Raw genomic sequence first — 27114 nt, forward strand, 5'->3', positions numbered from 1 at the left:
GACTTGCTCTTTCAAGTCTGATTTGGTTATGTAGCAGTAGGAAAACACAACTGGTGTTGTGGTTTTTCTGGCTGGGTTTTTGTGTCCTGCTCAGGGATCTGTAGCCAGAAGGCAAGTACAGTTTTAAAAACAAAGACAAAACGAACCATAAACAGAGAGCAAACCCTGCTCCCTTCTAGCACTGATGATGTTACCTAGTTGGGTCATGAAACGTCTGCAAGAAAACCAAGGTCCGAAAACACCACAATTTAGAAATTATCCAAATTTCTAGACCTTGATTCCATTTGCAGGGCTGTCTTTAACTTGTTCAATTTGAAGATACTTAAAACCACATATGGTTTATATCAGGGGTCTTCAAACTTGGCGTGCCTAGCTGAGGAATTCTGGGAGTTGAAGTCCACAAGTCATAAAAGGGCCAGGTTTGAAGACCCCTGATTTATACGATGTGTGAATCCAACCCCTGCCAGAAATAGCAACCTTCTGGATTAAATAATTACAATTTTCTGATGTGTATATTCCCTACTTTTCTAGGATTTTGCTAATTGGTTCTTTTAACCATCACAAACTCAAGATACAACAAGTTGAAGAACTTTTATTGAAGCATTTAGGAAGTATCTAAATTAGGACTGTATTCTAGCAAAACTGCCAGCTTGATATAAAACCTTTAAAATTTATATTAACAATTATAACTTTAACCTTTTCCCCCTCCATGAACCCAAGTTAATATAAATCATTGCACTAAATAAACAGTCAAAAGGAAGACAATTCAATTTACACTTTGGAAAAAAATCAACCCTTAATAGTTCGGAGTTAACTGTACATTTAACCAGCAATAATCCTCAATTAAGAAAGAACAAGCTGTTGTTAACCTTGAACAAACATTTTGGTCATTAAAAGCCCACTGTTGCAGTACTCATGGAAGAGCTTCAATCAGTTCTAGCTGAGCTTGAAGAAACAGGTTACCTAAAGTAAACTAGATATGTTGATCATTACCTCTCAACTTCCATAAATAATAATAAGCAAAGCTTGAACCCTTAATGCCCACTTGAGTGCAAAGGATAACAGATCCTCAAGTAAATTATTAAAAGAGAGGAGAATATTCTAGCATTCGCTGTAAGATCTAGTTTGGTGAGATCTCCATAACTTATGTGAATCATGTCTGGATACTTGGGTTTTAAAGCAGAAAAATCTCCCAATTCCAAATTAGCAATTTCTACTATTACGACTACGTGGGTCTGTTTTTGGACTTTTTTGGGGGGGGGGTTTGAGGGAATGGCAATTTTTCTGCTTAGGATGACTTACAGTCTCAGCATTGGACTATATTACCACCAACAACGAAATAATTTTGAGAATAACCACTCCTTAATTCATTATATGTGTTAGAACGGGATTGACTTCTTCAACTGCTGAGAATAAAATTGTCCCTTAGCTTACACTAGCTTTATTAATTAAATCGAAATGGAACTCTATTAAATGCCACACTGTTCCCCAACTGTTACTGTCTCATTCAGGATGTTGAAATTCATTTCCCCAAATTCTTGGGTTTCTGGATGGAAACAAGTCCAGTGAACCCAAATAGCAGCCGATTTGGGGAAAACTGCACTATAGAGAAATGTTGCTCCAAAAAAATATTTTTGTCTGTGTGAAACATCTATTTTAAATCAGAACAAGGGGTGAGCAGGGGAAGAGAGATCAAGTTCAGCCAATTCTCTTAGGGAATGAAGTTGCTGTGTTTAACAGAGAAAGAGCTAAATCTGTCTCAGAAAATAGAAGGCGTCATTAATCACCTGGGTGAGGAATCAAGGCTTGAATATCTACTCTCAACTTTCAAAACCAAATCAGCTTAGTATGTGTATTTCTTTTCCATAGTGCAGTACTGTATGATAAGCTAATTTCTCTGAATATTTACAATATTTAACAAACGCAACCAACCAATGAGAAAAGCTAAAACAGCAAGGGGGGGGGAAACCCTCACCAATATGCCACCATCTGGAGGTAATGCCATCTCCTCAAAAAGGCAGCGTGGAGCAATAAGGATGGATGTCCCTTCAACGCAAACCTTTCAAACTGGATTTTGGCCTGTGTGATTTTTTTCCTACATTTTTAAACTGCCAGTTAAGTTTGGCTCGGGCAAGCAACATCTAAAGCTAGGACCCTGTGAAATGGATAAATCTTATTCTCCCCCTCTCTCCCTCTCTCTGTCCAACAGGGCTGGAAAAGGAGTGGACGGATGGTGAATTGAGGCAAAAGATTTGGGGAATCCGAAAGCCACTTATATCCCCCAAAGTAGCGCCACGTTAACGGTAAAGACGGCGAGGCTTTGAAAAATATTTTAAACACTTGTTGAATAAAAATAGCCAGCGGCTGGTGGGGGCTCAGCAAATTAGTTTAATCCCAGCACAGAATGCAATCCTATTTAGAAAACCCAGAAAAAGTCTGTGGAAAGCACCTTTTTAATTAATTTTTTTTTAAAAAAATCAGGCATTTTGGGGGACGCCTCTTTGGCTCCTCATTCTTGCATGTTCCTGGTAAAGAAGGAAAACGTCCCTCAGCCACCCAGATCCAACCTTGGCACTAAACGGGCGTGCAGGACAGAATGAGAAGAATCGGAACCAAGCAGACGAGTAAAGAGAGAGAGAGAGAGAGAGAAAAAGCAGCCTTCCACTAATTTTTGTGCAAAATCTCCAGCCAATCACACATGAATAGCAATATCGTACTGACTACCGCTGGCAGAGTTCACATTTTAAACGCATCGTTCAGTTTTCTGCAGCGAAGTGCACTTCCCCCCCCCCGCCTCCCCTGCACAAAGTCTTAATGCGCAGATTCTTGATTTTTATCTAAGACTCTCTTTCTCCTCGGATGGCGAGGGGTCAGTTCCCGAGGCCTGAGCCTTGGTGCCTGGGGAAGCGCTGGAGGCTTCCTGGGTGCAAGGCATCATGCCTTCGCTCGACGGCTCCGCATTCTCCGGCTTGACGGGAGAAGCTGCGAATTCTCCTCTGTCTAAATCGGCAGCTTGGTTCAGGGAACTGGTCTCGCTGACCCCATCCGAGTTCCTCCCGGCCCGTCTAAACAGTTTTTGACCTGCAAGGGAACACGAGGAATGAAGAAGGTTTGCTTCTGTTAGCCTTGTCTGCCTAAGACAGGGGTAGGCAACCTTGGCTCTTTTATGACTCGTGGACTTCAATTCCCAGAATTCCTGAGCCAGCATGGGGGAACTATGGCCCCTTCATAACTTGTGGACTTCAACTCCCAGAATTCCTGAGCCAGCCTGGCCCAACTTGGAAACCTCTCCCTTTCCCCTCAGCGTGGCTGGCTCAGGAATTCTGAGAGTTGAAGTCCACGAGTCCTAAAAGAGCCAAGGTTGCCTACCCCTGGCCTAAGACGTACACCCAGAAGAATAGGTAGTTCTCGGTTTATAGTTCTTTTAAGAGACCGTTCAAAGTTTCAACAGCACTGAAAATTGTGACCGACGACTGTTTTTTTAACAGTTGCCGCCCTTGTAGCATCCTCACGATCATGGGATCGAAATCCAGAGGCTTGGCAACTGGCATGTACTTAGGACAGTTGCAGTGTCTGGGGTCATGGGATCACTTTTTGGTGACCCTCTGTCAAGCAAAGTCAACTTAACAACCGGGTTACTAACTCCTCGACTGCCGTGATTTGATTAACAACTGTGACAAGAAAGGTCGTAAAATGGGGGGAAAAACTCACTTAACAAATGTCTCACTTAACCACAGAAAATTTGGGCTCAATCGTGGTCGTAAGTCCAAGGTTACTTGTACTAGCTCTGTCTTGGTTGTTAAGGTTACCTTAGCGGAATCTTGCAAGTCTAAAAGGACATTTCCTTCCCCCCCCCCTTTATAGTAAAAAAAACTAGGGAGATGTTTGCCACACCTCTTTCCTTCTCTGGGTTCAGCTGCCTCTTATCTGACTGTAGCTCTTCCTCCTGTCACCCAAGGTCATTCACACATTCCCCCTCTTGTTTCACTGGGCTATGAATTTCTTCAGCCTTTACAAACTATGTTAGTTTACTGTTTTTACAGCCTGCTCAATAGTGAGGATTACCAAAGTAGATTTTGAAGAAAAACCATTGTTGATTTTTTTATTATTATTATTATTTTTAGAAGAGTCCATGAAATAGAATTTGGCTCTTGGTGACTACCTGAGCACATTCCTGTAGCATGATTAGGTCCTTTTTTTAAAACAAAAAATAAAATAAAACCGAAGATGAAACCAACTTACCAGGAAACTTCTGTTTAGCACGGCTTGACGTGGGAGTGGGAGGCGGGGTGATCCCCGTGCCCTGGACTTTGGATACGTATGTTGTCTCTGTGGATTCTAAAGAACCTGGCAAAGAAAGGGGTGCAAACACATCAGATCTGGAGAAACGCATCCTTCACGGCTGGCTGAGGAATTCTGAGAATTGGAAGTCCACTCATCTTCAAGTGGCCAAGCTTGGAGGCCCCCTGATCTAGCCAAGCTCCAAACATCCTACTTTTGACAATGGTCAACCCTTACGTCCAAGCAAGGGTGGAAAAATGAAAGGGGAAAAAACCTGGATGTTGGCTAGGAATGTCCTTCAAGCTGGTGAACTGCAAAGCTTCCAGTGTTTCTCTTATCTCAGGATAATTAATCCTGGCTCAAGACCCAGCCAGTCAAATTCCATCTCACCTGCTGTTAGGTTAAAAGTCTGTCCCTTCGCTGAGGCATGAAGTGGGGAAAACCAGTTGAGGACAGAGCCCACCATAGGAATTTGTCGAAGCAAACCCTGGAAGGAACAGGAGAATCAAAAAAAATGAAGGGTTCTTGCCCAGCAAAATATCAAGAAGAGGTATGCCGGCAAGGAGAAGACTTCCCACAATCTGCTCACCTCTTCCAGAAGGCGTTCCTCATTAGCTTTCTGCAACTGAACCTGGGCGTCTTGGATGCCTTTTCGAACCACCTCAGTCATGTTTTCCAAAAGCTGGTCAGAAAGAGAACCAATTGAATATGAGAAATGTCACTTGAGTTTCTAGTATCCAATCTTGGCAACTTTTTGTGGACTTCAACTCTAAGTCCGTTGACAACTGGGACTCAGGAGAAGGAGGAGAAATGGAGGCATATTCTGCCCAGGTGATGTCAGGGTTCAACGTAGCACAACTACAGAGCACTTCCCGTCATCAAGTGGGTATGTCTAGAAAAGAAGGACGGGGGGGGGGGTGACATAAGAGCGTTCCCATATCTCAGGGGCTGCCCCAAAGAAGAGGGAGTCAAGCTATTCTCCAAAGCGCCTGAAGGCAGGACAAGAAGCAACAGATGGAAACTAACCAAAGAGAGAAACAACCTAGAACTAAGGAGGAATTTCCTGATAGTTAGAACAATTAATCAGTGGAACAACCTGCCTCCAGAAGTTGTGGGTGCTCCAACACTTGAGATTTTTAAGAAGAGATTGGACCGCCATTTGTCTGAAATGGTAATAGAGTTTCCTGCTTGAGCAGGGGGTTGGACTAGACGACCTCCAAGGTCCCTTCCAACTCTTATTATTCTTTTATTCTGTTCCTCATTTGTTGTGGCTCCCTAATGTGGCACTCTTCATAGCATACAAATGTGCAACGACACAGTGGATAAAAACGGCTGCACTACAAGCGCTGCAATTAGGAGTAGCGGAGGCTATGGGGGGGGGCAGGATAGATATGACCTATGTTCTTGGAGCTTCCGTACACACCTTCGAATTTTCTTCAATTTCACGGCCACTTGCTGCAATAGTTTCCACCAGCTCAGGGACATCTAGATCCTCGGTGACCATCCCGATATAAATGCAGTTCTTCTCTGCTCCAAATTCTGGCCCTAGAAGGAAGAACAGACTGTCAAGATTTGTACCCTGGCAGTCTCTTTCAAGCTGCTTTAAAATACAAATTGGGCTGAGTGTCTGATCAAAGATAGAAGGAAGGAAGGAAGGAAGGAAGGAAGGAAGGAAGGAAGGAAGGAAGGAAGGAAGGAAGGAAGGAAGGAAGGAAGGAAGGAAGCCGAGGTAGTAAGCGACTGCTTTGCTACAATATTCTTTTTTAAAATGTTATCAAAAGATCACTGGGGTGATTTGGCAAACGAGGTACGGAATTTTTATCTTGAACGTAACATTGAACGCATGGAGAGAACCACGAAAGATTCCTTCTGGGCATTTTTGGGATGGTAACCCTGCTCACAATGCCAGGATCTTTCGAAAAATGAAACAAAGGAAAAAAAAGACCCCTTGATCAATAATTCCAAGAAGAGAGATTAAATACATAAATGCAAATTTTGTCTGTGGTGGGACTACTGGTGGCTGGGCAGGGATTATTTTTTAGATTGTTTTTTTTTTAACCCAGCTTTATTGTTTTTATAAATAACTCAAGGAGAAGAATATGCATACTACTTCTCCCTTCTCTTATTTTCCCCACAATAATTCTGTGAGATGTGATTGGCCCAAAGCACCTGGCAGTCTTTCATGCCTAAAGTGGACTAGGACTCACTGTCTCCTGGTGATTGGCCCAAAGTCATCCAGTTTGCTTTGATGCCTAAGGTGGACTATAATGTAAGGGCCATTCAGTTTCTAAACCAAGCTGACTAATGCAGAATCAGAATAGAGCTGGAAGGGACCTTGGAGATCTTCTAGTCCAGCCCCCTGCTCAAGCAGGAGACCCTATATCATCTTTCTGACATACCCATTTCATAGATAGCCAATTACCTAAAGAAAATAACAGGTCTGATTCCAGTTCGTTGAGCTTCTTCAAAAGGCAGCTGTTTATCTTCTCCGCGTCTTTCTCTGGCATCTCTTCATTTTGGCCCTTATACCTTTCAAAACCAAGTCAAAAGGTTTAGTAAATGCTGATTTACTTCCATTCCTGTTCCATTCCCCCACCCCCAATCCCTATTGATCTGTGGTCAGATTACCAAACTAGGTAACATCATCAGTGCTATGAGGGAGTAGGGCTTGCTGTTATTTTATAGGCTAAGTGGCTTGCCCTGCTTCGGCAGATCACGCATACCTGACCACCCCAAGGCCAGGCCAGCTAAAATCTTCCACATAGGACAAGCCGACGGTTCTCTTCACTTCCTGTTCGAATTCCTCTCTCAGCTGCAAAGTGCAGTTCAGAACCGGGACCTTCATTTTTAAGCAGTCCATCAACTGATCCACGTCTTGAACTTCAGTGCCTAAAACTGAAAAGATTCGACACGTTAGCGGGTCGTCTTCCTTTAGCAGAAGGACACCATCTGCACGTCATCCTGCAACCCAAGCAAATACAGGTAGCCCTCAACTTATAATCATTTAGTGACCACTGGAAGTTGCAACAGCAACTGAAAAATTGACCTATGACCGTTTTTCACACAACCACTGCAGCTCCCCCACGGTTACATGATCCAAATGGCAGATTCTTGCCAACAGACTCATGTTTATGACGGTTACAATGTCCCAGATGTTTGTAAAGAGATTTAAATCATACTAGTGATCCATTTGGTTGAGCTATTGAGTGTGATTGTTTTCCTTTAGCACCATAAGTAAATAGAAGGAGGGAGGGAGGAGAGAGGGAGTGAGGAAGGAAGGAAAGGAAAGGAAGAGGAAAGATGAGGAAGGGAAGGGAAGGAAAGGAAAGGAGGAAAGATGAAGGGAAGGAAAGGAAAAGGAAAGATGAGGAAGAGAAGGGACCGACCTCAGGATGGAAGGCTGTGTCAACCTGGAACCGGTCAGGATCGAACTGCTGGCAGTCAGCAGAATTAGCCTGCAATACTGCCTTCTAACCACTGCGCCACCACGGCTCTAATGACGCTATTTAAGGAAGCACATCATTTGTCACATATATGAAAATTGCCCATTGGATACAAAAGGGAGCCGGTTACCTGCAGAAGTCATTAAAGGGCTGAAACGCACGCAGGTGCCTTCGTCCTCCAGATCCACCAGATCCACCCCACTGGCAGGGACCAACTGAGCCAGTTGCTCTCCAAGCTAAAAAAATAAAAATAAAAGCAAGCAAGCAAGCCCTGGTCAAGGAAAGTAACAAATCTCCCACTCACTGCACATAAATTACAAGCTGTCTTCTGGTCTGTGAACGCTCCAAAATAGGCTTCTATTGTCTGCAAGCTGATTTTTGCATGCTCAAACTTGCTCTGAATTAAAGATGCCTGAAGTGGTGCCATAGCTGCCTACCCCTGCCCTAGAAGAATGCAATCAGAACATGGGCACCAGTAGAGTAGAGTAATAGAATAGAATAGAAATAGAATAGAATAGAACCTTGGAGGTCATCTAGTCCAACCCCCTGCTCAGGCAGGAAACCCTATACCATTTCAGATAAATGGCTGTCCAGTCTCTTCTTAAAAACTTCCAGTGTTGGAGCATTCACAAGTTCTGGAGGCAGGTTGTTCCACTGATTAATTGTTCTAACTGTCAGAAAATTTCTCCTTGGTTGTAGGTGATAATCCACACAAGTCACTTATTTTCAGAGCCACTGTAACTTTGAACTATCACTAAAGGGAACTGTTGTAAGTCAAGGACTACCTGTACTGGATTATTTTTCACCCCTGGAAAAAAATCAGGATTTGAGTCCCAAACTACACACTGTTAAGAAAGAACTCTACCTACCCACTGGTTAAAGGTATCACAAATGTCTCCCTCGTTCCCGGTAACCGATGACAATTGTGCAGCTTGTAGCATCTGATCTGAATTCAAAAGAGAAAGAAGAGAAATGGATTTAGCAGGAAGAAATTAACACATCTTTTGAAATGTTTTTTTTTCCTCAACAGCTAGAGTTTCTCAGAGTTATTTTTATGCACATTAAGATGGCACCATTTAATTCTTTACAGATTTCAATATACAAACACAGCACAGGTGCGCATTAAAATAATATTCCAATAATTTTCTAGGCGATGGGTAGCAGACGAGCTTAATCAATCAGTCAATAAATAAAATAATATGGGATATAAAAAGCATACAGCCCTGTAGATATCTGGCTTATTTTGCTCATGTGAGCAGCGGATGTCATAATATCAAACAGTTCTTTTGTAGAACTTTTTGAAAGCAATTGCATAGGTAACAATTTGAAGATCTATCTTTAATATACGTAAAAATTCAATTATCCTAAATTATCCTTTTATGATCTGTATTTGGCAGGATATTAGAAAACAGGAACCTAAAATTAGCGAAGTACAAAAGCTCTTTTCTCATAAAATGTCTGATTTTCTCACTTGCTGATGCTCAAACAAGCACCAGCATGAATGAGAATAGATTAACGACAAAACTATTGGCACAATTGCTAGTTTTTCAACAAAATAAAGGTCTGTAGATCATGAGAAGGGGGCCTTCCTTCTGCAAATCCTCACCTAAATGTGACTTTTCTGGGGAAAACTTGAACACCACCACAGGAGAGCTAAATTCATCTTCAACCTGGAAAACAAAATTTGGGAAAATAAGGTGAAGTCTTAACACGATATTTAAATCAACTTTCCCCAACTGGACTATATTTTTTTTGGGGGGGGGGGGGGAAGCATAGGTTGAAAATAGAAACGTACTGAGGTTCGAATAAAATCTTGGTTCTTCAGGTTTTCCAGTAGCCGCTGACTCTAAAGAAACAAATGTATAAAATCAGGGAAACTACTCCAAAGGTAAATGGGCACCAGGTTTGTGTACCTTTACATAAAACGTGAAGCGACGCATTCAAGTCGAATGGCGATATTGAGGTACGCTAACATTTCAAACTCAAAATGTTTTTGCATAGTTTTACTATTCTGTTGAGCGCGGTTTCTCAACCGTGGCAACTTGAAAATGGTGTGGACTTCAACCCTGGCGATCAATGGGGTGACAAACCGGAGACATTACTATTAGGAATACTAGAGAAAAATGTAAATAAAGAGGACACATATTTAATTATCCATGTGGTCACAGCAGCAAGGATACTATTTGCTCAAAAGTAGAAAGCAATGGAAGTACCGAGTGGGAAAGCACTAATAAAGAAAATTATGTATTGTGCAGAACTAGATAGGATAACTAAAAAATTAAAAAATCAGGAAGAAACAGAATTTTATCGAATATGGAATAAATTTTATAGAGGAGGGGGAAAAAATGGAGGTCCCAGTAAAGAGATAAACTGAGACAGAGACAAGAAATGTATAGTTGTATATAGGTATATTATATGTAATTAATGTACAATATGGACTGAGATGTCAGTCAAAGATGATTTACCATGTTCAATGTTTTTAATTCTTTCTTTCTTTGTACTTAATAAAAATTAAAAAAAAAAGAAAAGAAAATGGTGTGGACTTCAACTCCCAGAATTCCCAGCCAGGCCGTGGCTAATCACCACAGCCAACTCGCCGTGGCCAACTTGCTGAGGGACAACCGGCCACGGACAACTCACTGCGGGGGGACAAGAGTTACATTAATATCGAAGAAACGGTGGAACAGAATCATTAAAGAAAGGATGCCAAACAGAGGGACAAAATGAAATGTAAATGACAAAAATTAAAATCGTGTTTAAAATTATTTTAAATAATTAAATTGAATTGTTGAATTGTCCCGCAGCAAGTTTATCCTAGGGGTGAGTTGGCCGTGGTGAGTTGTCCCATTCCAGGCTGAGGAATTCTGGGGGCTGAAGTCCACACTGGCTGGCTGGGGAATCCTGGGAGTTGAAGTCCAGACATCTTCAAGTCACCAAGGTTGAGACCTTGCTTTTGACACTCTGTTTTCTCTCCCACTGCTGGCACCCTTGGAAGAGAAGGAAACAAGTCTTTTTGTGCCCATAAATCTGAGGGCCCGAGTCCTGTGAACAAATCAAATCACATTCTGAGGAAGACCCAGAACCCAGACCGATCGGCGCTCCTTACCAGTTGGGAGGCATGCTTAATTCTTTCTACGATCCCATCGTGGCCGAGATACTGCAAGGACAGCCAGAGGGACAGAGCACGCAGTTTCTCTGCTACCTGGCTGGAGGTCAGGCCTGCTGCTAACGACTGCAAGAAACCCAATAAAGAGGTAAACGCCAGATGTATTTTACCCCTCTTGTTTCGTCAATGGAGTTCAGGAGGGTTGGAGTTAGACCATTTGTGGGAACGTCATGACTTCAGGCTGACGCCTCTCTTGACTCCCCCCAGGCTCTGCCTGTCCTTTTCCTACATCCAGCAAATGGCAGCTCATCCATCTCATGTTGTGTTTGGCCATTTGGGCCATTTAGAGCCCCTACCAAGGATCAAGAACAGATTTTATGAAATGGTCTACTCCATGAAATATCTACAGGGCTGAATTTGGCTTGAGTGGGACCGTACATGTTCTCAACACAGACAAGTCCTGAGTTCAAACATCATCATCGGTTTAAAAAAAAATCATGGAGTAGATGTTAGTCTTTCCCAGGGGTAGGCAACCTTGGCTCTTTTATGACCCAGAATTCCTGAGCCAGCATGGCTCAGCTTGGAAACCTCTCCCTTTCCCCTCAGCATGGCTGGCTCAGGAATTCTGGGAGTTGAAGTCCACGAGTCATAAAAGAGCCAAGGTGGCCTACCCCTGGTCTTTCCCAAGGATGATGAGCAACTGGACTCCTTGAGTGGCAATCAACTACAATTTACTGCCACCAGTCATGAGCTGCTGAGAGCTTCAGGGCCCGCCTCCTTCTGCCATTGCATCATGGGCCAACCGCTTACCAAAGAAGGATCCTCCTGTCGGTAAAGAGTCACTGCAGGCACTGCTGGAAGACCCAGCCACGGTCCAAGCGTCAGTGTCATGCTGTCACATTTGGTTGCTGCCTGTAAAAAGGGGGCGGGGTTAGAGGATCAGAAATGCAGTTTTTTTTTTTTTTCCACGCATCTAAAAAACAAGCTAAGGTTATCTCTAAGAAGACATGGCTGAGTCCGGAGAAGAGGCAAAGAACGATCCAAAATAACTCCCTTTCACTTTATTTGAGAGAAAAGATTGATATACTTGGTTCAATCTGAAAAATATTCGCTTTTTGTCCAAACCAAGCATGGACGTTCTCCCTGTTTAAAGCTCGGTTCAACTGTGGAAGGTTTTACAGCATTTAAACAAAAACGATCTTAACTTCTGATTTATGGATAATTTTTGATGACAATAGAGCCAAGTCCTTCATCTCCTTTCTAGAGGGGGAAAAATCCATTCTGAGAATTTAAGAGTAATGAATAAGCAAAACGATTTGGGAGCATTGGAAGAGCTCAAAGTTCAGAAATTGACTCTTTCCAGGTTATTTTTCATCTTAAAAGTAGATGACAGTGGAAGTAAATTAAATCATTTACAAACAGCGCCTTTCTGCTTTTGGGAAGAATATAAAGCAGTGCTTTTGGTTAAAGAGAAACACCAGCAAATATGTCAGAACAAGAACAAATGCACAACATACCAGTATGGAAGATGAGACGTAACCCAAAGCCAGAGTGGCTAGATTCACCCTGAAACAAACAAGCGAGTCCTTTTCAGTAGATTGACCATAACACACATTTTAATTTATAATAAATTTGAAAATAAATAGATAACATAAATAGGATTTATAATAGGGGAGTCAGTTCAGCCTACTGGTAAAGGCACCAGTCTAGAAACAAGGAATTCTAGTTTCTGCCATAGGCATGAAAGCCAGCTGGGTGACTTTGGACCAATCACCAGGTGATTAAGAGTCCTAGTTCTGCTTTTGGCATGAAAGCCAGTTGAGTGACTTTGGACCAATCACCAGGAGACCGAGAGTTCTAGTCCCGCCTTTGTCATGAAAGCCAGCTGGGTGACTTTGGACCAATCCCCAGGAGACCGAGAGTTCTAGTCCCGCCTTTGGCATGAAAGCCAGCTGAGTGATTTTGGCCAATCACCAGGAAACTGACAGTTCTAGTCCCACCTTAGGCATGATGAAAGCCAGCTGGGTAGCCCAATGGGCGAAGAGAGGTTTAGCATTGAGGTCTCTCTCCAAAACTCGGCATTCTAAGTAGGTCTTTTTAAACTATATCTGTGTTCAGCATATAAAGTAGAAGAAGGATCCAGCTGGCTGCAACCTGCCACTATTATAAATTGCTCCCATCAGGAGTGCCTTTCTCCATTCCCTTTTCTGTCCAGCACCGTGTATTATTCTGACAGCTGCAGCGATAACCTCCTCAATCTGCATGAACCAGCCCTGGTCTGCCTACTAGGCGTGCCTGATTGAGCGTGTCATATAAAACGGTTCTAAGAGTGACACCGTACCCTTCAACGTGGAGCCACATGCCGTGTTGCCGGCACAGTTCCCGGAGTCGCCCGAGTTTGTCTGTGTGCCCTGCCCCTGGGGTGCCTGTATGGAAAGGAAATAGCAAAGGGAGAACGGAAAGGATGACAGCGCTGTTGAGGTAGAGCTGAACAACCAGGTGCTCTTCCAAGGTTTTGGATCACAGGCCCCATCACTCCCTCCCTTCCCCAGGGGAGTTGTAAACCAGGGCTTCTAGAAAACCTCCACTGGCTTTTCTCTGGTCTTCTAAATGTCTAGGGAGTTCTCAATCATCCACGGTCGTCTCAAGGGGCTTGTTTGTTCCTTGAACAAGTTTCGCTTCTCAACCAAGAAGCACCGCAGAAAAACCAGCTTGTTTATGTTTGCTCAAATCACCCACCGGCATTGGCCACCAGCAAGATAGGCAGCTTTCCAGATTCAAGGTCTTCCTTGATCAGTCTGTCCAACAAAGCAACATCCTGTCACCAAGCAAAAATAAAAATAAATAAATAACAACAACAACACGAAGAAAGCATACAATTAAGCAACGCCAGTATGACTATTTGGGGTTTTGTTTTTGTTTTTTTATAAAACAAACCTCACCATTTGATGCTGGGAGCCAAACATGGTGTTACACGGCACTCGACACACGCAGGAAAGAGGTAAGCCGAGCTGCAGAAAGAGATACAAAATCCAGACCAGTCCTTGTTTTACGGCCAGTCATTTAGTGACCATTAAAAGTTACTATGGGCCCCACCAAAGATATTGACTACATAATGGTTTTCCTTTGGGCCACAGTCAAAATTATGATTTACGGACAGTTTTGGGGGGTCTCTGGCAGCTGTATTCCAGATGTTGGGACTATTGCAAAGTGGTTTAGTTTAAACCAGCGGTTCTCAACCTATGGGTCGCGACCCCATTTGGGGTCGATCGACCTCTTTTGCGGGGTCGCCAAACGCGGCGATCCGCCATTTTGTCCCCTCCGGGGGCGCGCCGCGCCTCCGGGGGGGTGGTGCTGCGCACGCGCGCTGCGCGTGGGGGCAGCGGCGCGCCCCCACGCGCCGCGCACGGGGTGGCGCCACGCATGCGCACCGTGCACGGGGCCCCCGCCCCCATGCGCGCCGTGCCGCGCATGCGCCTAACGTTTGTGTGACGGGGGTCGCCGTCACACAAACGTTGAGAACCGCTGGTTTAAACTTTCTGCACTGACCATTTCCAACTCTATGGTTGTGGCCTACCATGATTTTAAACTAAAACACTTCACTCATAAGAACATTGCAAGTACAAATGATTAAGAGTCTGCTCTAGTGGTTAAGGCACCAAGCTAGAAAGACTATAAGTTTCAATCCCACCTTAGCCATGGAAGCCAACTGGGTGACTTTGGGCTAATTGCCAGGAGATTGTGAGTTCTAGTCCCGTCTTAGGCGTGAACGCCAACTGGGTGACTTTGGGCCAATCATCAGGAGACTGTAAGTTCTAGTCCCACCTTAGCCATGAAAGCCAACTGGGTGACTTTGGGGCAATCACCAGGAGACTGTAAGTTCTAGTCCCACCTTAGCCATGAAAGCCAACTGGGTGACTTTGGGCCAATCATCAGGAGACTGTGAGTTCTAGTCCCACCTTAGCCATGAAAGCCAGCTGGGTGACTTTGGGGCAATCATCAGGAGACTGTAAGTTCTAGTCCCACCTTAGCCATGAAAGCCAGCTGGGTGACTTTGGGGCAATCACCAGGAGACTGTGAGTTCTAGTCCCGTCTTAGCCATGAAAGCCAACTGGGTGATTTTGGGCTAATTGCCCGGAGATTGTGAGTTCCAGTCCCATTTTAGGCTTGAAAGCCAGCTGGATGACTTTGGGCCAATTGCTAGGGGCTATGAATTCTAGTCCCGCCTTAGCCATGAAAGTCAACTGGGTAGCTTTCAACCACTCAGTAGGAGACTGTGAGTCCTAATTCCGCTTTAGTCATGAAAGCAGTTTGGTGACCTTGGACCAGGTTGTTGTTGTGGGGAAGATAAGAGGAAAGAGGAGTATTATGGGATATAAACCAATCGATCAAATTAACAGAGGTTTACTGAATAAGACGAGGGCGAAGGAGGAGGAAACAATGATTGGCATGCCAAAAAATTTGCACCTCTTTCAACTTACCTGACTACAGAGGAATTGGCCCAAGCCAGTTCTTGCGGCAGCACTGATGTACACCACCGGCTGCTTGTTATATAAGGCAATAAACCCTTCAGTGGCATAATCGTCATAGCGGGAGTGAATCCCCAGCTTGCAGACTTTTAAAAGCCCTTCGCGATCGTCTTCATGGTAATAGGCTGACCCATTTTCAAATCTGTTAAGAGCAATGATGAATTAAACATGAGCATCCTGGAAAAGGGGGCCCAGCTCACTTGCTTCCCATTAAAGGGAAGCAATTATTCACAGCGTTCTCTTCAGTTTGTCATTTTCACGGCTGAAAGACCCAGGAAAAAACGGTCTGTAAAAAGGGCAGAACGAGAGGCAACCAGAGCTGATCTCCAACTGAACCGCACTGTTTATTCACCGACAATCAGCGGTGCCGTGGCTCAGTGGCTTAGATCACACTGCAGATGGTCTCGGCTCCGGCAATTCGAGTCCTAGCGCTGTGTGGCAGGATGAGCTCCCGTCATTTGCCTCAGCTTCTCTCCACCTAACACAGGTGTCTTCAAACTTGGCCCTTTTATGACTTGTGGACTTCAACTCCCAGAATTCCTCAGCCAGGCACGCGTGCCTGGCTGAGGAATTCTGGGAGTTGAAGTCCGCAAGTCATAAAAGGGCCAAGTTTGAAGACCCCGACCTAACAGTTTGAAAACTGTTCTATGCAAGTAGATAGATAGGTACCACTTTGGTGGGGAGGCGAGCTGATGCTCTGTGCAGGCAGTCAGATTCCTGCCGACTCTGAACCTTCCTGATGCGGTGCCCGTTTTTGAGGCAGCTCTGGGAAGGGAGGGGGCCTTGGGTGCCACATAATCTTTCTCTCTGGTGTGAAGCCAGCTCAACCTCCTGTGGTGCATCTTGGGAAGCGCACATGCATGCCTTATAACAGGGCTGGTACCTTGGGAAGTCAAATTGCTACTCTGCAACAGCATTGTGATCTCCTGGCTACTGTAACACCACCATAGGCCAGTGATGGCAAACCTTTTAGAGGACAAGTGCCCAAAAACGGCGCCTGCCCCATCCGCCCATCCACAAGGCCACCCACCACCTCCACGGCCCATCACAGCCGATCGCCCAGGTGACCCTGCAGCACCATGGCAGCCATGCCTTCCGCCCACGCCCCGCAGCATCATCAGTGTGCGACGGAGCGCGAGGGCGAAGTCTTGTCCCCGCTGCCCAGCTGCCACATCCTTGGCTGCGCTGCTCCGCACGGGCCGCACCTGAGGGCAACTCTCTGGGGGGGGGGGCTGCTGGTGAGGAGGGGGCTGTGGGGGGAAGTGGGTCTAAGGTGACAGCGTGCATGCCCACAGAGAGGGCTCTGGGTGCCCCCTGTGGCATGCGTGCCATGGGTTCGCCACCACTGCCGTAGGCTAATAACAACAATAATACTGACGGTAAAAGCAGCCTTTTGTTTTCCTAATTAGTTTCTGGAGATTTAGATGAAATGCAACTTTCTTTCCTGCGTACTTCTGATAAAAGGGTACACTCCAAAGTATTAGTTAACACGAAGGTTACCTGAAGAGCCTACAAAGCCACAGAGTTGTATCCGAAAGGATCTTGGTAGTAAGTTTTCTCAGTCTGTCCCTGTCCAGGATGGAAATATAAGCCGCCAAGCTGTGTCCTAAGAGAGCCATATGTCCCTGTTCTCCCACATTTTGAAGCCTGCAAACCAGAAGGAAAAAAAAAACTGAGACTACAACACAAATCACACATTTGTAGCTGGAAAAAAAAGCCTTTCTTAATATATAGAAAAATGACCAGGGGGCATTTTACTGAATGTATTATAATTAAGCAGTATTCGTTCTCTGTCTGAAAGAGTGATTAGACAAGCTGGTGATGGCTTAAGACCAAGTTAAAATCCAATCCACTGTATGTTGTAGATTGGATTTTAACTTGCTTTTAAGCCATCATTGGCTTGATGGCTTCTTTCCTCTGAAGGCTCATAGTCAAGTGATCGTCCACTAGGACTCCACTGTCCCTCTCACAGTTACTGTTTTTAAGTCAGGTCTCGCCCAATCTGTATTTGTACTTTTGGTTTTTCCTGCCTAAATGTAAGATTTTGCTTTTCTCCACACTGAAACTCATTTTGTTAGATAGGGCCCATGGTTCAAGTTTGTCAAGATCTTTTTGGATCCTGAGTTTGTCTTCTGGGGTGTTGGCTACTCCTGTCAGTTTGGTGTCATCTGCCAATTTGATGAGTTCCCCTTCAATTCCCTCATCTAAGTCATTTATGAAGATAATTGAAGAGTACTGGGCCTAAAACGGGACCTTGTGGTACCCCACTGCTTACTTCTCTCTTCTAAAGGTTTCTAAGGATCTTTTCTTTTCAAGAGAACATCTGGTGTAGACTTCAGTTCCTCTGCCACCTGACACTTTTAAAGATTTTTTTTAACTTTTTAATATTTTTAAGAAGTTTGGCCAGGTACTTTTTCCATCTTCCTTGAAGCTATTACTATTTTTTTACTAATCTATCTATTTTTCATGAGAAGCAAGAAATCAAACCTGTAGATCAGAAAGCACGGACTTCCATCAATTTGTCATCACTTTAATCTTCTCAAAGATGCTGGAGTCCACCCACTCAAGGCATAAGAATATTTGCAAAACCTGATATCCTTGGATTTTGCTTTAAGTATGCTTTTTTAAATATTCCTTTAAAAAAACATGCTTAAAGCAAAATCCAAGGAAATCATTAGATATATTATGTGTTAGAGAGAATCTTAAAGGGAATGACTTTGGATCCCAGAAAACATGAGCAAAAGTAGTCCTTCTGTCAGAGAAGAGGTAGAGGCGGAGTCAAGCAAGTACTCTGCCTGGAATCATTACGTGTCCACAAGTGCTATAACTCCAACCCCTCTTGAATTCCGTTGACTCTTATCTAGCACCAATTTGGTGCTGACCCTTAATTGACTAGATTCTTGAGTACAGATTGAGCAATAAATCTTAAGCCAGAACTTAAGGTCTGGTCCTGATTCTTTGTGCCTGACATCTTCAGCCCTATCCACAATCTTTTTAAGTTTTTTTATTTATAAAACAGTTAAAACAAAGATGGACATAACATAACATTCCAGTGTATATATTCCTAACAATTTGTTCCTCATCATACATATAATTCTTAATCTCTATATATACATATTTTTCTATACAATACAGTCTCTAATTTGTTTCTCTATATACTAACATACAGTTTTATATATCTCTATCTTAACACTAATTTAAAACCCGAACAGTTCTCCTTGATTCACACTAACAATAGAATTTGTCCCAGATTTCAAAGTAATCTGACTCTGTCTTGTCCTTCATTTCCATTGTGAGCCTATCCATATCAGCACACGATAGGATTTTATATAAAATCTCTTCTTCTGCTGGAATTTCTTTATTCCTCCAGTTTTGTGCATACGCCAATCTAGCAGCTGTGAGAATATGTAGCATCAAGTAAAGTATCCCTTTGTCATATTTCTGCGTAGTTATGCCTAGTAGGGAGAGTTCTGGTTTTAACACTACCTCTATCATTAGTATTTCTTCCAGCCATTTTTTAACCTTGTTCCAAAAGTCACGGGCTTTTGAGCACTCCCACCACATGTGATAATATGTCCCTCTTGCCAATTTACATTTTCAGCACCTGGAAGAAATATTGGGACCTATTTTAGCTAATCTTCAGCCCTATCCACAACCTTGAAAGGTCTCTATTTAACAAAGAGTTACCGATAAGACTGTAGTGATTCTTCTTCTTCATCTCCGTGCATTAGAGTCTGAACAAACTGGAGAATGCTCACCATATCCTGTCCGCTGGAGGAAGGGAGACAAAACACAGATCCATGGTCACGAGGCATGAGATGACTTTAAAGTAGACACGCTTAATGCAGACAGTCCTCGATTTACAATCATTTGTTTAGCAGCCACCGAAAGTTACGACGGCTCTGAGAAAAGTGACTTACAACCAGTTCCCACACTTACAACTGTTGTGTCCCCGTGGTCCCAGGATGAAAATTCAGACACTTGGCAACCAGCATCTCAAAAGTTACAGGATCGCTATTTTAATAAGCAAAGTCAACAGAGAGAGCTGTTTTTTGCTTAATGGCCCCGTGATTCACTTAACAACCAGTGATTTGCTTAACGACTGTGGCAAGTCGAAGTCCACCCATCTTATAGTTGCTAAGAACCCTTTTATGAGGGAGATGGGCGGCTAAGAAGTTTGATATAGAAACAAAATAAAGTTTAAAAAAGACTGAGAAACACCGATTTAGACTGTTGTATTGAGCATGAAATTGGAGTCAGTTGCCTGAATGGCCTCTTCAGGTTTACACAAATCAACGATCCATTTGCCCCGACGTTGGCAACAATCACACATCACCTTTATGACAATTATTGTGGTTATCAGTTACCAACATCACACAATTTGGCAAATGAATTCAGATTATTTTCATTCCCCAGCTCCAATTCGCAAAAATCAAAATAGCCAGATTATTAGCAGGAAAAAACAAACAAACCATATAAACAGAGAGGGGAAAGTCCTAATTCAAGATCGCTTACCTGCCTTGAAGTGGCCCAGGAATATCCTTCCTTTTGTAGTTCTTTTCATTTTCTTCTTCTACTTTCCTAATTTTAATATAAAACAGCAAGAATTGGTGATAGATTGGGCAATATACAGTTATGTTTCCTGCTACAGTTGCTTTGTGTTGTTTTATTCAAAAGAGCCACATTGGATTAGCTGCAGGGCTGCCAGAGTGCTGAATCCGATCCTTTTTAATGAAATGACAGGTTAAAATATATCTCATGCCAGACAACATTTGTCAGCCAGGGATATTTATTTATTTATCCCATTGTGTACTGTCTTAATCAAAGGATGACTCATCTGTCTTATCAAAAGCAAAGCAGATTCCGTTGATTCGTAACGGGAAATGTCATCCTGACCTCTGAATACTGCAACTTTTGTGCTTTTTTTTTTTTTTAACAAAATCAGCTTTGCACAATTTTCGCAGGAAGACGTGAAACCAAAAATATCCTTCCCCCCCCCCTCCCAACAATAGGATAGGCAAGAAAATCTTCAGATGACTAAGAAAATATCTGTAATATGCCATCGGCTGTTTAAAATTTATTTTAGTGTGACTGCTTAGCTGTGGTGACGTAACTTTCCACAAGTAGAAAAACACGATTCCTCTGTTCTTTTCAGTCAACTTTCACATTAAAAAAAAACCCACAGGGTTCTAATGAATGTCTCCTACCTATCATCTCCACCTTTAACTGCACCTTTATAGAGGTATTTAGAGGTGGGAGAGACAGCTGAGCTACCCCTCAATACACTGTAGTGTATTACCAATAAACTCAATAAATAATAACAAACTCTAGTTTATTATGGTCTTTTGGCTTTTAGCCTTGGGTTAAATGAGTCCTGCACAATCAGAAACAGGGTGCAGTTTGGATACATCAGACAAGTATCTGTTGTTAGTTGCGAAGTCATGTCCGACCCATGGCGACCCCATGGACAACATTCCTCCAGGCCTTCCTGTCCTCTGCCATCTTCTGGAGTCCGTTTAAGCTCACACCTCCTGCTTCAGGGACTCCATCCAGCCACCTCCTTCTCTGTCGTCCCCTTCTTCTCTTGCCCTCCATTTTTCCCAGCATCAGGCTCTTCTCCAGTGAGTCCTTCCTTCTCATTAGGTGGCCAAAGTACTTGAGTTTCAACTTCAGGATCTGGCCTTCTAAAGGGCAGTCAGGGTTGATCTCCTCTAGGACTGACCAGTTTGATCGCCTTGCAGTCCAGAGGACTCGCAGGAGTCTTCTCCAGCATCAGAGTTCAAAGGCCTCAATTCTTTGGCGCTCAGCCTTTCTTATGGTCTAAGTATATATTTCCCCAAAACAGGATCTTCAAGCACAATTAGTCATCCTCTTCAGTTCTGCCAAGCCAAGACTATTAAAATACCTGTGATTATCTTCAAGCAGCTTCATGGCCTCGCTGAGATTCTTTCCCATTTCTGCTAAGGTAGGGTCAACCACCTGTTATTTAGAAAGAGAAGATGAAAAAACAAACAAACCAATGTCAATTATGTGGTCAAGTTCTAATTCTTCTCACGTCCCCCAACCTCATAAACCATAGAAAGAAGCTATAATAGCTTCTCTTGAGCCATTTCTGGACTCCTGCCCACATGAGTTGGATATCACAATCCGCGGTAGGCATAGTGCTAGCAATGATAGCAATAGCCCTTAGACTTATATACCTTTTCGTAGTGCTTTACAGCCCTCTCTAAGTGGTTTACAGAGTCAGCCTATGCCCCCTCCCCCAGCAATCTGGGTCCTCATTTTACCAAGTTCAGAAGGATGGAAGGCTGAGTCCACCTTGAGCCAGTCAGGATAGGAAGGAAGGAAGGAAGGAAGGAAGGAAGGAAGGAAGGAAGGAAGGAAGGAAGGAAGGAAGGAAGGAAGGAAGGAAGACAATAGCAATAGCACTGAGACTTAAATACCACTTCACAGTGCTTTCCAGCCCTCTCTAAGTGGTTTACAGAGCCAGCCTGTTGCCCCCAACAATCTGGGTCCTCATTTTACCATCCTCGGAAGGAGGGAAGGCTGAGTCAACTTCAAGCCCATCAGGATCAAACTGCTGGCAATTGGCAGAGTCAGCCTGCAATACTGCATTCTAACCACTGCACCACCACGGCTCATGATGGGAAGTCAGGAAGTTTCTCCTCAGTTCCAGGTTGCTTCTCTCTTTGATCAGCTTCCAGCCATTGTTTCTTGTCCTGCCCTCTGGGGCTTTGAAGAATAACGTGACCCCCCTCTGCCTTGTGGCAGCCCCTCAGATACTGGAACACGGCTATCATGTCTCCCCTGTTTCTTCTTTTCTTTAGACTGGCCAAACCCAAGTCCCGCAGCCGTTCTTCTTCATATGTTTTAGTCTCCAGGCCTTCGATCATCTTAGTTGCTCTTCCCTGAATTTTTTTTCCCAACCCTCAACATTGAGAGGTTGAGTAGAAATCGACTTCAACAAATGGTTATCTCCCGCTTGATTGAAGTCTCCTGCTTGAGCTGGGGGTTGGACTAGAAGACCTCCAAGGTCCCTTCCAACTCTGTTCTTCTGTTATTTGAGCCCCTTCCTATATCTTTTTTCCCCTCCTAGGGGTACCTTGTAATGTTTTTTTTAAATATACTTTGGAGCTGATCCACCTTTAAAATAAGAAAACAAAGGATCAAAGAGCTGGTGGCATCTCACAGCTGCATCAACAGTGCTGGGCTGCAGATGTTACTAGAAACTGTATTCCCAACGGGGAGTCTGTAAGCATTTGTTTTCAATGTTTATCAAGCACAGGGAGAGAGATTCCTGCTGGCGTTTGGTTAAAGTCTCCCAGTTTAACCGAGTCCCTTCTATATAAATTAATGTTAATTTCTTTTCTTGAAAGACCGTTGGGCTAATCATGGTATAATATTCCTGGCGTGCTGCTTCAATAATAAGCTTACTTCATTCTTTCACTTGCTACAGGAGAATATTTTTTAATCTCACTTAATATGACTTGGCAGAGGCAAAGATTTTTAAACAAACCTGTGCTAAATTCTTATTCACCTGATAAAAATGGAGATGTCGTTATTGCAAAAATAAAAAAAAAATTATGTCATGAGTAAGGTTGGGGGGCGAATGCCAAGGGATGACAAATAAACCAAGTACAATTTGTGTTGTTTTGTCAGGATGTGGCAAATAAAGGCCCGGGGGTGGGGTGGGGGGAAATCTGCCTTTTTCTAAGAAACCACTGGCTAATTTGAGAATTCTGTCATTGCTTTTTAATATTTAAAAAGTCATGTTGTTCTCTATTTCCATTTTTGTATGTCAGATTTCCATCAAAAATATTTTGGACAGGTCCATCAAAAGGGAAGTCACAAGTTTACCAGCTCTCACTCTAATTAATCTAATTAATCAAACCCACTAGGAGTGCCAGTTGGGCAAGACAAGTCCCAACTGTCTTGGGCAGGACCACGACATGGATGAAAGTATAGGTCAGGGGTAGGCAACCGTGGCTCTTTTATGACTCGTGGACTTCAACTCCCAGAATTCCTGAGCCAGTTATGCTGGCTCAGGAATTCTGGGAGTTGGAGTCCACGAGTCCTAAAAGAGCCAAGGTTGCCTACCCCTGGTATAGGTAGTCCTTGACTTACAACCACAATTGAGCCTAAGATTTTACGACCTTTCTTGCCACAGTGGTTAAGTGAATCACTGCGTTGTTAAGCGAGCAACACGGTTGTGAAGTGAATCTGGCTTCCCCATTGACTTGGCTTGTCAGAAGGCTGCAAAAGGAGATCGCGTGACCCCGGGACACTGCGACCGTCATAACACGAGTCAGTTGCGAAGAATCTGAATTTTGATCATGTGACCTGGGGACAGAGGCTGCAACAGTTGTGTCAAAAATGGTCATCCATCCCTTTTTTCAGTGCTGTTGTAACTCTGAGCAGTCACTAAACGAACTGTCATTAAGTAGGACTATCTGTACCAGGCACAACACCACACCTGGGCTTTGGATCCTGAGAAAAGCATCCTTGTTCATCAATACTGTGAGCCTTGTGGCTTTCCATCCGTCAAGGAAGCAGAGCCAAAGCATCACAATGTCTATCAAATATTGTGTCGCTTTTTCCACCATCGGCTTCTCACGCACACTGGACCCCTCCAGCAGCAAAGCAAAGTTATGCTCACAACCACACTGACCAAGAAGGGAACCACCAGAGGAAATAAAGAGCCCGTGCTGACATTTCATTGAACCCATCAGAAAGAACTTTGGACTCTATTAAATGTGAACAAACTGGTTTGAAATCCTGATTCCGGAACCGCAAGCAAACACAGGGCATGCTCTTCCTTATTCTGTCAGGAACTTTTATTTTATGGAATAAAAAGACAGTTGTTTTGGCTTTTAATGGTTGTTTCCATGCCTTTTGCATGAAAGACACTAAACTTAACCGAGACTTCAGCTCGGAAAATAATCTCACAATATTAAGTGACATCCAATGAAATACCCGACCGAGCAATTTTCACATGATTTATCAGATCCTCCTAATGTATTCCAGTTCCTTCAGAACTGAGAACTGAGGTCAGACGTCTTCCATTCATTGGACCATGTGCTTCCTATCTTATTCATAGGAGCATGAAAATAGCTCAGAAAGCTTTTGACACAACGAAAAAAAACCCTGAATAAATTGCTCTAGCATTCAAAACATGACATCTCTCAATTGTAGTCATGTGAAAAGGCTAAGAGATGCTTAAGCATTCAACAGTATCAGATCAAATTACAATTCCTCTTCCTTGTGCTAGTTACTTATCATTAAGCTCAGGAGCATTAATGACTTCCCTATCAATAAAGCCATGGTTTTCCCAGTTGCAATGTATGACTGTGAAAGTTGGACCCTAAGAAAGGCTGAGCGCCAAAGAATTGAGGCCTTTGAACTATGGTGCTGGAGAAGACTCCTGCGAGTCCCTTGGACTGCAAGGCGATCCAACCAGTCAGTCCTAGAGATCAACCCTGATCTTTACAAGGCCAGATCCTGAAGTTGAAACTCAAGTACTTTGGCCACCTAATGAGAAGGAAGGATTCCCTGGAGAAGAGCCTAATGCTGGGAAAGATGGAGGGCAAGAGAAGAATGGGACAATAGAGAATGAGGTGGCTGGATGGAGTCCCTGAAGCAGGAGGCGTGAGCTTCAATGGACTCCAAAAGATGGTAGATATCTTTGCGATTAGAGATCTCAGCACCAAAGTCTGAATCTAGAGCTTACATAGGAATCCATTCGCAAAAGATTAACAGAAAACAAAAGTGACTGACTTTTTCTTCCCCTGCTGGAGTTATATCCATTTCAGACAAGACTGCAAGTAACTTTATCAAACAAACGGAGAGATTTATATACAGTTACATACTTGTCCACATTTACCATATAAATGGCATTGGAAACTGAAAACTGCATGCCACAAATTTGCCAGAAGCCTGCTTGTTAGTATAAATTAAAACCAAACACCAACTCTAAACATATGATTTGCATATATCATTTTTTCCCACAATTGGAGCCGTTCAGAGAATTCAGAACTGCAGTTTCAGGACACTTGAAAGGCCCAGAATTAAGGGATCTGGGTCTCCCCACTCCTAGCCCACCACCTTCCCCAGTGCGCCTGTGGACTTTGGGCCAAAGTCAGCCAATGACCTTATGGGATGAGGGGAGACTAGTCTCTGGGTCTCCCCACTCCTAGCCCAGCTCCTTCCCCGCTGAACCACCCTACTGGCTCTCTCTAAACACAGATGCAGTGATGTAAGTAGAAGCACATCATGTAATGAACAGAATCCATTTAATGTATTAATTGAATGAAGTTAGTGGTGTAACAAATAGATGCTTAAATACATATGCACATATACATGCAGCTATGTGCACACACATAAACACATTTGTGTTTGTGCAACATATATAATATATATAAAATTAATGCACATCTATACATTAATGTACACAGATACATATAAATACATAACACATACACGCATGCACACACACACATATATAATATTGAGGCAATACACACACACATATATACACACATATATATATATAAAAAGGCAATACACTCATATATAGATATATATAAAGGCAATACACACATATGTATTAAGGCAATACACATGTACATACACATATATAATATTAAAGCAATATACACACGCAGATATATACATACACACACACATATATTAAGGCAATACACACACACACACACACATATATATAAAGGCAATACACACACATATATTAAGGCAATACACACACACATGTATTAAGGCAATACACATGTCCACATACATATATAATATTAAGGCAACATACACATGCAGATATACATACATACACACACACACACACACATATATATATATATAAGCAAACACACACATATATTATTAAGCCAATATATACACACATATATATAATATTAAGGCAATACACACACACACATATATATTAAGGCAATACACACACACACACACACACACACACACACACAAAATTTTATATGCAAAGACCCCTAGAGTCACAGAAGTGTGATGGGCAGTTCAAAAATGTGATAAACCCGTAATAAATCCGTATATTTTAAATGCACAAACGAACGTATAATTAATGATTAGTGCACACACAACACACACACACACACACACACACACACACACAGTGGGGGATATCACGTCTACCCACACCCATACAGCCTACCTCTACATACCCCTATTATTTATTAATGCACAACTCATCGCTGCTGCATCTGCCGGTGCCCGATCCTCCAGGATGCCCATGTTTTATCCGCGATGCACAGGATCGCACCACAGAGCGGGCATCGCTTCCCTTCGCGAGACGCATCTCTCCCCCCTCCCCCATTTGGGCTCATATTGCGCCCCCCCTCCCTTGATCAGCGCCCCTCCCCCCCCGGGGAATCCCTGGCGGGGCGCCCACCGTCTCCAAGGAGCCCTCCATGGCCGCAGGTGCTCCGGCGGCGGCGGCGCCCGAGGACTCCGGCTCCTCCGCCCGGCTACTTCCGCCTTGGCCGCGGCCTCGGCCGGCTCCACGTCGGCAGCCGCGCTGACGGAGCGGCGAGAGGGCGTGGCTGGGGAGGGGCGGGCAGCCGCTCGCCCACCCAGGCTCCAGACCAGGCCCCAGAGCCGCTTCGGCTTCCGTAGCGCGCCAGATTGACAGGAGGCGCGGCGGGTGTGGGCGGAGCTAGAGCGGGGGACGTACCAAACAAAACACACACACACCCCAAAAAAGGAAAAA

General features: G+C 43.6%; 1 protein-coding gene across 1 annotated transcript; it reads right to left on the reverse strand.

Moving 5' to 3' along the window:
• Positions 1-576: 576 nt before the first annotated feature.
• PDXDC1 (pyridoxal dependent decarboxylase domain containing 1) lies at positions 577-26992 on the reverse strand. Its single transcript, XM_039360852.1, has 23 exons — positions 26797-26992; positions 21265-21338; positions 19875-19940; positions 19047-19130; positions 16860-17006; positions 15312-15501; positions 13773-13841; positions 13570-13648; positions 13172-13256; positions 12348-12396; positions 11641-11742; positions 10831-10956; positions 9520-9570; positions 9331-9394; positions 8594-8670; positions 7855-7960; positions 7005-7176; positions 6704-6810; positions 5705-5826; positions 4871-4963; positions 4672-4768; positions 4243-4347; positions 577-3081 (listed from the first exon to the last, which is right to left on the reverse strand). The coding sequence occupies exons 1-23, from the start codon at positions 26815-26817 to the stop codon at positions 2834-2836; spliced, it is 2334 nt and encodes a 777-aa protein (XP_039216786.1). The 5' UTR covers positions 26818-26992; the 3' UTR covers positions 577-2833.
• Positions 26993-27114: the final 122 nt, after the last annotated feature.

The sequence above is a fragment of the Crotalus tigris genome, unplaced genomic scaffold, assembly GCF_016545835.1.
Source record: "Crotalus tigris isolate CLP2741 ecotype Arizona unplaced genomic scaffold, ASM1654583v1 scf7180000019173.45859301935:6455823, whole genome shotgun sequence".
NCBI classification, from domain to species: domain Eukaryota; kingdom Metazoa; phylum Chordata; class Lepidosauria; order Squamata; family Viperidae; genus Crotalus; species Crotalus tigris.